The following is a 15,576-nucleotide window of genomic DNA, read 5'->3' as shown; positions in this document are numbered from 1 at the left end:
AATAGATGAAAATTTAAAAGAAAAAAACAAAACAAAACAGAACAAAACAAAAAGCCATCAGAGAAGGCGTAAGAAAAGAAGGAAAATGAAACCGGATTAAATTGCGGCAGTGTTAACAAAGAACCTCGCACCTTAATGACAAATGGTGTGCCTACTTAAGCGGACTGGATTATCATGATTTCCATTGCAGTGTAAACAACAAGAACAACTGAATTGACATATTCTCGATCTATAGATCATGCAGGTATGCAGAGTTCTGCTTGAGATAATGGCGAGATCTGCTTGTTGATTGTGTTGACAGCATGCCTTATAACCGATTGTGAAAAGTCCATCGTAATTGCGTGGGGAGGTTTGCTTTTGTAATTAGGGTGCGAGTCAATAAATAATTCATGCGAAACCTCTCCTTATGGTCTGACAGGGTAAAGCAATTGAAATAAAAATGGCGAAACTGAAATTTGAGCTAGACCCGTAGCCGTTCAGCGTGGTGTACTGTGAAGACCCGTTGCTTCGCAGCGATAGCTGAACGTGTCTAGTTTCTGTTGTTCATCGAGAGGCGCTCGTAAAGTACCGCTCATGTCGTATCAAACACGCCGCTTCGACCAGCCGAGCTATGGAAGATTACAGGTAATACTTTCCTTAGAGTTTAAGCAGGCTGTGAAAAAGTCGCATTGTCTGGTTGGTTCTGAGGCAATTAATCCGTGCAACCATCGCCGTAAACAGGCATACATTTGCGTACATTTGTACTTGTTTGTCAACAGTAGATATGTAACATATTCTGATGTTGCTATCGACCGGGTCAGTTTTGCCTTGAGCTGATAGCGCGTTTGTAGACCGAGCTGTCGTGAAAAGCGCTTGATACCAATGCTTTTTCGTCTCTGATATTTGCTGCGTGTGATAGAGCTCTCCAGGGTGGAACATGTAATGTAATTATCGCGCTTGTTCTGATGCAGTGAAGCTAAATTAAAAGCCACAGACCGACATATTTGACTGCGCGCGGCGCTGCTTAAAAGTTACTCTCTCTATTTATTAACAACACATTGTATTATTCAGTGGTGACATTTGTATGGATAAAGTCGTACAGCCTATTGAAAAACGTAAGGGTTTATTAACCCACAGATTCTTTATTTGAATTCCGAGCAAATCTCTTAAGTTCATTACCTCTCAGTGGGGAGTAATATTATGGAAGTAGTTTCTCTTTGAGCCTGCACAAAGCCTTAAACTGTCACACTATTTGCGGCGGTGAAAATTATTGCCGTTTCGGTGAATGTTCCACTTGGTTGATAACATGAACACGAGCCGCCAATTTTTTTTTTCTTTTACTGCTTGAACACGATTTTTTTACAGATCGCGCATGAGATACTCAGAATAATCGCCTCTAAAGTGGATAATTAGCCGTGCGTGTTGAATTGTGCAATACATTTCATTCACACCCATTTTGCATATCTGTCAAAACTTTGCCAACAAAGTCGCCGTATTTTTATGCATTCATGTCACCATTTGCCAAGCCAAGTCCGCAACAGGTAATATAAGTTAACTTAGAATTTCGTCGGTTTCCAGTATCTACGAGCTTCTTACATCAGATGCTAAGCGCGGGAGCTTTGTAAGCGAATATTTGACGTGTTGTGTTGTCAGGGGGGCAAATGTGTCAAGTCGCGTTGGGAATGTAAACTCGATACCGGTTTTATTTACTTCTGTTTGGCAAAGCAGTCGTTAGCTGTAAGTCAAATTTAATTTCATAGTAAACAAACGACTTGGCATGCTTGCTATTGAAGTAATTAGTCGCCGAAAGAGTCAACAAAAGTTTTCCACCGACAAGGCCTCGAACAGCTGAACAGTTTTGTGCGTATGAACCCTGGCGTGTGCGACTGATTTTCATCAGCATGGTCACGTAATATGACCCAAGCCTGGGGGCGTATTTTAAAACCTCTGAAGTATGTGTACATGTCGCGAGTCGATTTCGTCTGACATCGCTTTTCTTTTGAGATGACATTGCTTACGTTTGGCTGCGTTTAATTCAATTAAACGTCTGTGGAATGTTGTCAATTACATCGGACCCCACGTGCTTTCGGCGCGCTTGTACGCGTAAACAAACTTACCCCCACGAGTTTTCGTGCAATGTAAGGATCAGTGTTCTTTTTTTGTTTGTTTTCCCACAGAATTGAACTCCAGCTGATAAGATCTGTACTGATAGTTACTCTATTTCAAACAGACGTGTCTAATTTAAGTATTCGGTTACGCCTTCATTCCAAGAACATTTTATTTCCATATACGACTTGATTGTTGTGCTCATTTTATTCTACTCACTCGTGAACATACCATCTTATTATCTTCTGTGTAAAAGTAAACATGCACTTGCTCATCTGTTTCTGCTGAAGATTTTTTGTAGCGTGGAAAAGACACTTAACATGGTCAATTCGTGCTTTTTCCATACCTTGCGTTGAATTTAAGCCGGTCGAGAAAAGTACTTTGCTAGTTTGCTTGTGTAGGTACGGCCGGCTGGACTGTCTTGGTCGTGTCAACGCTTCAGTTTCTTGACAGACAACTATTAAGGCGTAGTTTTCTCCCGCAATTTTGCCAGTTGTGCGCGCGTGTAAATCCGGTGTTTAATTTCAATTCCGTTCCTGTCAGGGAGGGGAGAGAGAGAGAGAGAGAGAAGAGATTTCAGGTATGGTTCAGGAGTCGGGAAAGTGGATTTGTCACTTGTTTTGACCAGGATTGGCTTGTGTAATGCGCGGCGTTCTCGGAGAACGGTCTGGTATACTGAACAGTGGTCTCCTACTTATTCATTTAGGACTGAATTTTTGGACGTAACGAATCTCTGTTTCAGCAATTTATATTCGAGATAAGTAGGTCTTCTAACGGCTGAATTTTATGTCGTGTAGGTACGAAGTAAATTGGATATTTAAACGTTTGTCAAACTAAGGTTTCGGTGTGAAGAGTTAAGCTCTTTCCACCCGACTTGTGCGACATTAAAATACTTAAAGATAGGAAGTAGAGCGCTTCTTGATACGTTTGTTGACGCTTGTTCTAGGACACTTCTGTGCGGCGGGGATCTAGAGAAGAACCGAAGTCGACAAGACCTTCCTCTGACACGTTCCTGAGCCGGCGGAACAGGTTAAGCGGAACAGCGGAGGACAAGAACGAGGCGGACGGTCGGCAGAACACACGGCAACAGCCGGCGGGAAGAAACAAGGAGAACGAGGAAGCCGAGTTACCGGCCTGGAAGAGGAGGTTACAGGAACGAGAAAGGGAACGAGAGAAGGAGAAAGAGAAGGAGAAGGAGCGGGAACAAGAAAGGGAAAGAGAGAAACAGAGGGAGAGAGAACGGGAAAAAGAGAAGGAGAAAGAGAGCGAGATGCCGAGCTATCGTCGCTCCAGGCTGGAAAGGGAGAAGGAAAAGGAAAAAGAGAAGGAAGAAAAAGAGAAAGAAGAGGATGACTCGTCTTCATCAGCAGCAGCTCGTGCGAGGAGGGCCAGGAGACTGAGAGAGAAACGCCGAGGAGGGGTGGGTGGGCTTTCCAAGGGGATTAAACCTTTATTCCTTAATTAAAAGAAAATAACGTGTAAGGCAATGCATTTTGAAGATGAGTGCTTGGATATGATACCAGTTATTCGATATTACATTAGCTTTATTGTGATCGAATGTTTAGTCTGTTTTCCACAACAACAACAACAACAACAACAACAACAACAACAAAAACACCGGAAACACTTTCAGTTGTGTTGCTTTTCCTCTTTTTTTTTTCCAGGAAATGGCTTCAGTTGTCTTCTTTCGTATCAAGCATCTTTTAAATTCATTTTCTCACTTCTACAAATTGTTCGTTTCACTATCATTAACCTAACTTGTCTTTGTAGAGCGATGAAGAGGAAACTGAGGAAGTAAAAGACTCCAAGAAGAACACCAAACTTAACGAAGAGAACGACGAGAAAGCACCAGTAAGCAGCAGAAGGCGATCCCAGGACACTAGACAAGACGATGTCAAGGTAATGGGCGTGGCTATGGATGGTTTGAAAGGGTGGAGAATGTTCCATAAGCTAACACTAACTTACTCATAACCATCAAAAGATGGGAGCACTTAAGTCTACAGGAACGAAGTCATTGTCGTTGCAGAAGTTATCGCAAATGCGTGTTAGATTAAACTTGTGATTGATATTCTTTTTCATCTTTCCCTCCGCTTTTTTCACAGAGTACCACGGACAGAATAAGAGGGAGAGGGTAAGTTGAACCATCGTTGTTTATTTCTTTGTTTACTGACATGACCAAAACGTTGTAATGGAATTGTTGTGTTCAAAATGAAAACAAGTTTTCTTATTTTGCAGAACTAGTGATTCTAAAGGACCTTTTGGTACTTCCAAGGTTAGAGTCATTCACTGTGTAGCAAACTAAGTTCCTGCAGTGTCTTGCCTTCATCTGAGGCAGTAAACATTTTGAAAAGAAAATTGAATCAATAGTATTTCATATTTACCATTATTTGAATCTATTTTGTTAACAGGCAAACGCTACTATAACAGAAACGGATCCACAAAAGTTGAAAGAAAGGCTTCAAGAGGCACAGTTAGAACTTCAAGAATACAAAGTCAAACTAGAAAAGGCCTTACAAGTACGTGACTAACAATGTTTATTACCTTCAGTTTGTTTCGTTGAAGCGGGTGAGTTGTCGGAAAATTATCGGCAACTGATCGTTGTCATTTTCATTTTAGGCGAAGGAAGAGCTTGAAAGAAAATACGCTAACGCAGATGATGACCTCAAGGTATGCATACATATTGAGTTCTTTCCATTTTGCGACTAGTGCCGTCTTGATGTCTGAAGTAATGGTAACCGTTGAACGCTAAACGAAAGAGCATGTTGCGCAAGCGTTCAGATGTTAGCTAGTGTGAAAATGAAGAGATCGCCTTTCCATGTTGCACCTGCAGCTGCGCTTATACTCGAAGTGGCAAGCAATACGTCCTGAACGAAATCTTTCGCCCTGAAGTATGGCTCAAATCCTCCTGCTAAATTGTACAGTGATGACTCAAGTTACTCTCGGTACAGCTAGTGTGGGTCTCCTTTGAGGAACTCAGTATTCGCCCAAGACCTCCCCCGCCCCCTTCCTCTTTCCTGTCCACTTCAGAGCTTTGTAACTGATGGCTGTCTCTTTATTCCAACAGCAACTAGCAGACCTGAGAGCGGACAATCAGCGGCTGAAAGACGAGAACGGCGCTTTAATCCGTGTTATAAGCAAGTTATCACGACCTCCTACTTGACCAGCAACTTTGATACACAATAGCAGAAACAGAGACCTTTAGAACAATATGGACAAACGTATAACCCCTCTTTCCTGGTCTTAAACTGTAGCTATTTATTCAGTACGAGACCACAGCTCAGAAATTCTTTAATTATGCTAGGAGGGAGGGGTGCCAGGGGGAGTCGGATTTTATAGTCTTCCCTGCCAGATTGGAGTACAAAGCTTAGGTCTTGGTTGGGTTCGTTTACATTTTTTTCCCTTGTTGTTGTGTAGATATGTGTACGTTTTGTAATTGGGCGTCAGTCAAATAGTCAAAAAGAGTAAGGAAAATCGGTTCTAACAGTCTAGAGACAAAGGTGAACCGAGAGAGAAAAAATACGATTTTACAATTGAATAATATGTGAAAGTTCTTTGAAAAGCCCTTGTTCTGCATATTTCCAATGCAGTTTTCTCTAAGTGTATATTCTAGTTTAACGGTGAAAGCGCTTTTCATTAGTTACGCAGAACGTTTTTGTCTGCTAGAAGCTTTTCTATTTTGTCACACTGTGAAGGGTTTAGTGATACTGATCAAATGAATGGCAGAGATTCAACTACTGTAGTAAAGTTTAGTTTTGTATGACTTTTTTCCATAGACGATTCAGTAGAACCGTGCAGTAGTTGCTTCTTGTAGAAAGAAATATAGAATGAATCGAAATAAGCCTTTTCGACTATGTCGCGATACAGTTTTTGATTGATTGCAAATTCAAATTAGTCCAATGACAAGAAGAAGAAAAAAAAGAAGAATTTAATAGCAGTCAAAGCAACTTTGTTATCTCAAAAAATGTTCCGCGCCGTCTCAAATATAATTGTAATGAAATTAACATTTATTATATCGTATTCTTGTTATTGTGCGTATAAATTCTGATGATATAAATTAGTTAGGGTTAGACGTAGTTTTGGCTCTCATCACAATCGTCAATTTTGGCTGGTCACGCTGCCTTTTTTCCTTTGAGCGGGTAAGATTGCGTGACGAGCTAAAATGCGCCTGTGCAGTAAGCTAACGTAGTCTGTGATTGGTCCGTTCCAAGGCAGTCGGAGGAGTAACTAGACTTTGTGGGGTTGGTGTCGCGTCTCTATGACTACACTCGGTTTTTGTCTTAGAGGCGTGACGCTAGCTTACGTGACATTTCCTAATTGGACAGCATGTTCACGGAGGATTTGTTGTTTCACCGACTGAAAGTATGAAACCTAACTTAAATACGTTTGATGAAACACGGTAGAGCCACTGCCCTTATAGGAAAACGCACTGAGTTTTAAGGCAACTTCATAATATCAGCGAAGAAATTATATATATCTATGTCTTAGTTTCTTTATTGTGGAGTCGTCAAGTCGCTTTCAGAAGTAAAAATTTCTTCGGTGCTATTTTCGAGAAAACTTTTTATTGAATCATTCTTTCGTTCAATGAGGTCTTCTCTTATATCTTATCAAAATGAAGATTTAACAAGCGAAAGCTGGCGGAGTCAGGTTGTTTATAATATTGTATTGAAGTTGCCTACTTAGTCGTTATTTTTTGTAATTGTCGCCCTTTCTATAGTTTAGTGGAATCCACTTTCGTGAAAGGTCGGAATGGCTCTATCTCCTTTAGGTCTTGGCCTGTTCCTCGCTTCAGGTCGACTTGCCCACTGTGTATTTTAGCACTGTGCAAGTTTAATATGACATTGCTTTACAAGTAGCTCTCTATCTTTGTATTTTACATAATTACGGACTAAACTAATAGCCTTGTATGATTAGTTGTCCCGTCTTTGTTGGTTCTGTGTTGAATACGAACCCTAACTGCTATAAATATACAAATCTCCTATAAATGTGCGTGGTCTGGCTTATTATTCTCCAAATTTAGTGTGGTCAGCTAATCATCTTTGCTCAAATTCATCGTGTTACAGGGTTTAACAAGTAAATTCACGAAACCTGATTTGCAAGGGCGGCCAATAATATCTCCACACAATAACAGTGACATCAGCTTTTAGTAAGTTGTCTAATTTTGAAGGGCATTTGTACCTGGGAGGTGTCGTGGACTTAACGCCTCTTGTGGGACTAGGGATATTTCCACCCACCCCCCTCCCCCCATCTCTCTTTCGCTTGATAGAATGCTGATATCCATCATGGGGTTAACTCCGCCGCTTGACTCGCCTGTAACCCAGTTGTACACCTGGGTGGAGAGTAATGTGTCTCGCTCAAGAACACGGCTTAACAGCCCCGACCAGGGCTCGAACTCTGTCTTCCTGATATGAAATCCAACATATAAACCATTTGGCCAGCTTGCCCCTCTGGGGCTACCAATCAAAATACGTGGAGAAAGCGGCTAGGGACGAGCATCCCTTCAATGGGGTGTAGAAATACACCCAGTTGCCAAGTATGGTGGCGCGAAAACGTTCGATGTGTGCTGTCGCTCTTCTGCTGTATAATAAAAATGGAAAACGAAGATTTAACCAAAACAGCGGTTTTCCCGGTCATGAATTGATCTGTGTGCTTGGAATTTAGAGATTAATGACGCGTGTCATAGGCGCGGTTAAATGGGTTAATTCCCCTTGTTGAAGGAATGTTTTCAATCCAAATTTTGACTTCCAAGTCGAAGTAAGCTTTCTCTTTGACGACTAGTCTTCCCTTATCTTGGATTAGCTTCATCGAGCTTTGAGTAGCCAACGGTGATCCCAGTGGTAGAAACAGGAAATAAACTATTTTCGTTCTTTGTTTATCGCTTAGCAAACACGCAATCCATACCTTCAAGGTCAAGGAATGAGACTGACTGCCTCACGTGTATGCTAAACAGCTTAACTACTTTCTTTACTGAAGCCTAGTTTGTAGCAAGTGGAGATTCGTATGTCCGACTTCGACTCCCACCAAACAGGTAAATGGCTTCTTCGTCTTCATCTCTGTCTTAATCGCAGGGAAATTCGTTTTTCAAACAGTTTCGACAGGACTCACTCGCAACATGGCACGTGCACTTTAGTAAGCAATAATTCCCTGCTATAATTCCATTCCGGTTGCGTTCAACTAGGAAAAGGACTGCGTAAACCTTTCAAGAAATGAGTCAACACCTATTACTACTTTGCTCTTGTGAAATATACTCTGATTTGATTTGGCTAGAGTGTTTTGAATGTTTTGAAAGACTGAATTTCCAATATATATTCAGGTCGCTGCCTGACAAAGATAAACGGACTGCAAATTAGCTGAACTCCTGAGCACGCCAAACGTCTGAGCCCCTTAGAAAAGTTCGCAAACCCTTCAGTGTCTAAAGGTTTGATCGGCTATCCGTCCCTCCATCCTTAAGGTACCTACGCGCCTACGTTGGCGCGCATTTTGATGCAACACACAGACTTCAGCGGCTCCTTAAAACTATAGACAACAAAGTAATAATTTGTACAGTCAAACCTCTATTAAGCGGTCACCCATTATTAATATAAGTGGCCAGTTATCAAAGTCCTGAAATTATTGTCAGTCAAATACTGTAAATAAAACCCCCATTAACCAGCCACCTCTATTAAGCGCTCGCGGTCACCTTTTGGTCGTTCCGATAGGGGTTTTTCTATCGTCTTTAACCCTATTAAACGGCCACCCAAAATGTAAAAATTTTGTTTTGGTAAAGGTGATGGCAGGTAAGAGTCCGACATAGAAGGTGACGAGGGATAAGAACATTCAAACACACGTCTTGAAGTGACACCATGTTCATTAATAAATTAACCCGGTGGTGAAAAATGTTCAAAGTACACCACCCTGTATTAAGCGGCCACCTTCCATTTCCCCGAGGGTGGCCGCTTAATAGGGGCTCGACTGTATTTGTCCTACAAATTTTGTTAATTAAAATGTCCTTTACGTTTCTTTCATTTCGCTGCCTTTAGAGATGACTTTACGGCTCTAATAACAAACATCATTTGTTTTCGTCGATTTCTTGAATTTTTTTTTGTTCACTAATAACTGCTTTGTTGAAATGTTTTCTGGAGACTCTATCAACTCTCACCGGCAGTACTTCAGATAACAAAGATAGCTGCAAATTTACCGCAATTGAAATACGATTGATCTCAAGATGATTGGCTTATTGTTGTCTTATTCATTGAAACATTTTTCTTTTCTTTCATTTGTCGCGCGGCGTAGAAATATTTGCATTCTTAAATTGATTTCTACACATACATTTCTCTTTTATGTTACCATTCTTTTTCATATTTTGGCCAGTAAGATACCAAAATAAAATGACATTATAAAAGTCCAGTAAAAAAGACTGTGAAATACCGCGTTTAGCCTTCCGGAATCTTTATATTTTAGCAATAAATCGGCTAGCACTTGGCTAAGACAACTTTTGACATACACAGGTTACATGACAGCTTTACCATGCAAACTGTGCAACAGACAGTGAACATACTACGGTACTTCAAGTTCGCTGTTGACGACTTGACCCGTTCTGATTGTTAGGCTAACGGAAGTACACGTAGTGTTTGATCTGCGCACACTGATTTGTTGACTTACATGTTAGCGCGCACACTGATTAGTTGACTAACACATTTGCGCACACTGATTGGTTGACTTATACATTTGCGCACACTGATTGGTTGACTTACATGTTTGCGCACACTGGTTGACTGACATATTTGCGCACTTTGGTTGACTGGCATGTTTGCGCACACTGATTGGTTGACTAACATGTTTGCGCACATTGATTGGTTGACTGACATGTTTGCGCACACTGATTGGTTGACTAAGATGTTAGCGCACACTGATTGGTTGACTTACACGTTTGCACACACTGGCAATAACTTGTACGTTTGCGCGCTGTATTTGGTTTTCTGGTGGGTTTGTGCACAGTGATTGGTTAACTTGGTCATTTGTGCGCACTAATTGGTTGACTGGTCCATTTGCGGACACTTATTAGTTAGCTTGTGTGTTTGTGCAGACTAATTGATTGACTGGTGCATTTGCCCTCACTGATTGGTTCACTTGTGAGTTCGCGCGCACTACTTGATTGACCGGACTGGTGCTATTGGCATGGACTGGTAATTGTTAACCTGTCCCTAATTGGTTGACTGGTACGTTTGCGCACAATAATCGGTTAAACTGTTCGTTTTCGCACACTGATTGGTTAACTTTTTCGTTTGCGGACACTAATTGATCGACTGGTGGGTTTGCGCACACTGATTGGTACACTCGTCTGTTTTAGCACACTAATTGATTGACTGGTGGGTTTGCGCACACTGATTGGTTAACTTGCGCGTTTACGCGCATTATTTGGTTGACTGGTGCGTCCCTTGCACTTATTGTTCAACTGGCGCGTATGCGCTTCCTGGTTCTTTGACTTGTACGTTGGTTCACACTGATTGCTCAATGTGCGCGCTTTTGCATTTTTGTTAAATGATCCGTTTCGCGCACTGGTTGGAGACGTGAAGGAATGCTACGTCGCGCTGCCCACTGGAATTGTCTAGATATCTGATCTGGGTATTTTCATGACTTCATTGCAATGACGCTAAGAGAAGGTCTGAAATGAGCCACTCAGTTGCAATTTGCTGAAATACGCACCGTGTCAAGTCGAATAGCTGTGCTATTTGCACGTACACTCTAGCACGTAGTTCACGAATGTGCGAGCAGACTCTCGTTTACTGTAAGTATTGTTGTACCCAACAGGGATAAGTACGATAAGAAGGGGTATATACGATCTCTGGGGGTTCAGCTTTGACATGAAGCCTCGTATTATGCATTCTCATCCGGAGTTTCATTTAGCTAAATTAACTATTACTGTAATCCAGCTAGAAACATCTTACCAAGAGAGGATGATTCAGTGTTCCCTAAGTAAGACAATGACTCTAAGAGTTTGATCAAAAAGACTGTTCCCCTAGAGGACCCTCTACTTTCTTTATAAATCTATCTTGTTCAGTTATTTACAGTTTAATTTATTTACCTATCCATTCATTGCAGTGTTTACTCATTCGTCCATTCGTTTGTTCGTTAGCCTGGTTGGTCGGTCAATCTGTCTGTCTATCGATCGTTCGTTCTTTCCTTTGTTCGTTCGTGTGATCATTGACTCACTCACCCAGTTGTTCGGGTGGTAGGTAAGTCGGCCGCTCATTTGTTCTTTCATTTGTCTCCCAGTGTGCCAAGTTTTGGGTATTATTTTGATGGCGTCATTTCTATGTTCTGTTTACTTTTCTCTTGTAGGACATCTTCCGATTTTTGAAACCACGTCTTGTCTTGGCTAAAAGATAATGATGTTCTTGTTGGAACAGTTGATGAGTCGGATTTGATATTGGAAAATTTAATGTTGTAAATGACTTTATTTTAATTAATCCCATTTTGTAAATTTCCAAGGACAAATATCAGAGTTAACAAATTGACGTCAGTTTTCCATGCGTCTGTCCTATTATTGTTCATGAATTTCGTAGCTGTTTGTTCATCGTCAATTACAGGACAGACGCATAAAAAACTGACTTCAATTTGTTTTTTACGGTAATAAATTGTCAAAATGTCCGCTCTCGCTCGTTGAGAGTTTAAGCATGACGTTTACGGCAGACGGCAAACGGCAAAGATTACCTCTGAATTTGTGTCCTTTTCTTCTAATCCTGAACTAAATCACACAAAAATAGAAAAATGTCACCTACTATTCTCCGCAAATACAAATATTTTCACTCTATTGTACAGACAGCTGAAGACGGACGGCAAAAGTTTTATTTTTGCCGTTTGCCATTTGACGTAACGTCATGCTTAATTTCTCTATTGTAAAATTCATTATGCTCATCATGATTTTACTGTTTATTCATTGTCTGGGGGCATCGTCTTAAAATCTTCTTTGTTTTCACGTTTAAATCTCTTTGGATTACTTCAGCGATTGAAAAAAAAATAACACAAACGACGATTGCAGCCTCAATAGATAAGTTTTAAATTTTGCAAATCTTTTCCGAATCTTTTCCGAAGGTGTCACTCTAACGAATGACGCATGCCTACTCAGCTGAAAGCTGTATGAAAGTTGTAGCTACAAAAAGCTTAAAGAAAACTCGAACATGGTTTTTGATGATCAACATTCAGTCTTTCGTAAGGATATTTAGTTAAGAACACTTTGGGTATACATAAATGAGATCTGCGGAGGATGTTGCTTCGACTTTGCGAAAACGTGCACTGTCTAACAGGTACTTCAAGTTCCGTCCCTCTCAGTGGTGCTGGGCGACACGGAATCGAGCACTGGCAAGGGTCATTGGGTTGTTTTCTCGACCAAAGCATTGTTTCCTGTACAATCTATATTGCACTCAAAACATGTCCATAACGCTAGCAGATTTTCCTGAGAAATGAAATGTTCGAGCTTTCAAACCAATTGTGAAGACTTGAAGGACCCCAAGGGCATTTTTCGGACGAAATTTCGCGAGACACTGTGAACTTTCATTGCAAAGTTTAACAAAGCAAAGCGAAATTTCGGATTTGTGGAATGACAAAGGGTTTCTGAAAGGTCAAAAAACGTTGAAAAATTCGTACTCTAGTCGTACTGTGCTACTCTTTATTAACTAAGGAGTCATAGCAGCACGGGCGAACTATTAGGAGAACCAGACCAGATGTTGGGGTGTGTGGGGGTAGCCCAGACTAGCATCCTATTTGGCGGAATGAGCAATGCTCCAAGTCACCTCATGCTTTCTAAATTCGGGATAGCCTGGTGCACTGGGCGACTACATTGACCCAAGTACAGAGTAAAACTTCCATGAGCTAAAAGGCCGGTTTTTGTTTTTAGTATTAAGCATCCTTACAGTTTGCATTGCGGAAACATGGAAGGTACCTAGTAGCACAGAAAACTGACTGACAGGCGGTCGGATTCTTATTCAGGGGCGGATCCAGGATTTTACTCAGGCGGGGGTGCACCACTAAAGAATAGCGTAACTGACTTGTGAAGTAAACAAATTTTAAAAGTGAATACGAAGAAGAATTCTTCATCTCGGGGGAGGGGGTACGCACTCCCTGCACCCTCCCCCTAGATCCGCCCCTGTAATGACAGTTAAAAGGAAACTAAAGACAGTTGAGGTGTCGGGAGTTCAATATAGCCGATAGCAAGCTAGTGACTGAAAAAGTATATCCAAGGGAAAATGATCGAGTCGGAGATAGCGGGGAGTTCGAGATAACAATGTTCGAAATAGCGAGGTTCTAGATCTGCCAGTGAAACTGGTAAGGGAGAAGGTAAGGCTGATTAGCTCTCTGTGACCTTCACTCTCCAAAACCCAACTAATCTTATTCAATGATAAGTTTCATTAAAACCAGAATCAGTATTTTAATTTCGTTTCGTCAACTACGTCTCGTTGATGTCAAATTGGTTCGGTTTCAATCCAACCGCTGTTCGCTTGCTCAATTGTTACACATTCTCTCGATTTGAAATTTATACCATAGTTGTTTGCATCTGACATAACCGACCGGTTGTGCAAAATTAAAGACGTACTGAAATCCGGATTACAATAGAAATTCCATTGACGATTTAAATTAAAGATTTCGTCACATCGCCTGGAACCGTGGTACCTGCTTATTGATATGAATTTGCGCGATGCCTGGCACTGGCCGGTAGCATTAAACATTTGAAAGGAATGGAACAGGTCACTTTCCTGTGGTTTATTTCAGATGGTAATTTTAGGGTTGTTTACCATTTCCAAAGGAAACGGGTTAGTTTATGGTTTGGCAAATAGAAAGCAAAAATTCAAGCACGGAAATTCCATTGGAGATTTGGCGTATCCCATTAACCAGATGTGGCGCGTGCCAACATTTACTCTTAGCCCCTGAAAACCCATGCACTTTATAGTCAGGCTAGCTTTGGAGCAAAAATTAACACATGGAAAAGCTACACTGACAACCTGAGAAAAAAAGAGAGAAAAATAAAAGAAGACCACGGCAATCTTGCAATGAGACAAACAAAGAATGATCAGGTTGCATGCACTTACAGTGGAAACGTCCGGAATTTTATGTTTATGTGAAACAGTTACCTTTCATTAAGTCCATTCATTCTTGACATTTTCCGGTTGGTCAAACGAAAATAGCCATCCAGGTGCAACCCAACAGAAATGTATGGAATTGTCAAGTTCAAGTTTAAATTCACGGGAACCAAGTTGCCCCAGACTAGTTATTGTACGTTATTGTACTAAAACCGACGTACGACTGACGAGCTTGAAATGTGTTTATGATTAGTTTGTTGTAAATGCGCCGTTAGTGATGTCGAATGCGTAATCGTTTAGTGCATGCGCCTGGCTAGTGACGTCATAAGTTGAACAAGCGAAGACTGATCGAAGCTGACCAAAGCTCGTCTATTTATACTCAATATATATTCAAAGCCTTTTCTATCAAAATTCAGATTCCGGAGATAGTTTACGTTTGTGCGCAACGACGTCCGCCTTCATCGGATTGTGCCATGCTGTAAGAATAAAATAGACATATGCTGTAAGCAGAGAAACGTTGGAGCTCGACAAATACTAGTTAAGACATACTCTGACCTGAAATGAGTAGAAAAGAACAAAAAGACTTGTTCTTGGAAGAAACATATAAAACATAATGAGAGGGTCTCTATATTAATACAATAAAAAGAAAGTGGGTTCCATTCTCGACAGGGATGATTATTGAGCCTCGCCATGTAGTATAATGGACCTTTCACGTATTTTGACGAACATGAATGTTAAGTTGTGGTTAGGGTAGATGAAAATAAAAGAAGCGTAAAAATGTTCACCTTAACCTCGATCTGGTGCTACAAGGGGAATGGGGGAGAGGTCTCTTGGGTATACCACTTTGCTTTCCAGGGACGGCCACCTCTGAATTGAAGGGCGCTGAAGGTTGAGCAACCTTTAAAATGACAGAGTTCAATTCCAAAGGAAAATATGAAAGATTAGCCATTGTGGTTCACGTCCTCCAAAATACGTAGAACTTGGTCATTTCACGTTGTTGTTTTGCAGATGACGGGTCGGAAATGTTCCAAGATTTAAAACACACGTGCAGAGCAATGTCCTTAAACCTTTTGTTTGGTGACATTTTCGTTGGCGTCGCGATCGTAGTTTTCTAAAGTATCATCCAAGCCCCAACATTTGGGTCAGTTAGGATCCGGAACGTGACTAGTAATGAGTGCCTTTGAAGTAAAATAGATCTCCCTACAGTTATTTTAGTTACTTGAAATAGTTACCAACCGACTACATGCTTTTCTTTAGACACTGATTCATTTGTTTGGTTTGTTTAAATTTGGCTATTTAACGCTGATTTTTAGATGTTATTCAATCCCAATACCTGGGAGGTCCTCGCGCAAGACCGCGCCGCCTGGCGTCACGGTGTGAAGGAGGGGGCATTCATGGCCGAGACGAAGGCCAGGGCCGAGGCGACAATTAAGCGGAC

At 41.1% G+C, this 15,576-nt stretch overlaps 1 protein-coding gene across 3 annotated transcripts in view; it reads left to right on the top strand.

Annotated features, from left to right (window-relative positions):
• The window catches only part of LOC145479146 (uncharacterized), a 30,206-nt gene extending 23,133 nt beyond the window's left edge, over nucleotides 1-7,073 (top strand). For all 3 annotated transcript variants that reach the window (XM_081457411.1, XM_081457410.1, XM_081457409.1), the window contains 7 exons: nucleotides 3,032-3,505; nucleotides 3,856-3,984; nucleotides 4,188-4,216; nucleotides 4,321-4,357; nucleotides 4,494-4,601; nucleotides 4,702-4,752; nucleotides 5,150-7,073. In XM_081457411.1, coding sequence (XP_081313537.1) covers nucleotides 3,032-3,505; nucleotides 3,856-3,984; nucleotides 4,188-4,216; nucleotides 4,321-4,357; nucleotides 4,494-4,601; nucleotides 4,702-4,752; nucleotides 5,150-5,245 — 924 coding nt within the window. In that variant the 3' untranslated portion in view covers nucleotides 5,246-7,073. The remainder of the gene's footprint in view (nucleotides 1-3,031; nucleotides 3,506-3,855; nucleotides 3,985-4,187; nucleotides 4,217-4,320; nucleotides 4,358-4,493; nucleotides 4,602-4,701; nucleotides 4,753-5,149) is intronic.
• Nucleotides 7,074-15,576: the final 8,503 nt, after the last annotated feature.

Source organism: Orbicella franksi, chromosome 2, assembly GCF_964199315.1.
Source record: "Orbicella franksi chromosome 2, jaOrbFran1.1, whole genome shotgun sequence".
Classification (NCBI taxonomy): domain Eukaryota; kingdom Metazoa; phylum Cnidaria; class Anthozoa; order Scleractinia; family Merulinidae; genus Orbicella; species Orbicella franksi.
Note: the sequence above shows the minus strand (reverse complement) of the source record. Positions and strands in the feature narration are given on the sequence as shown.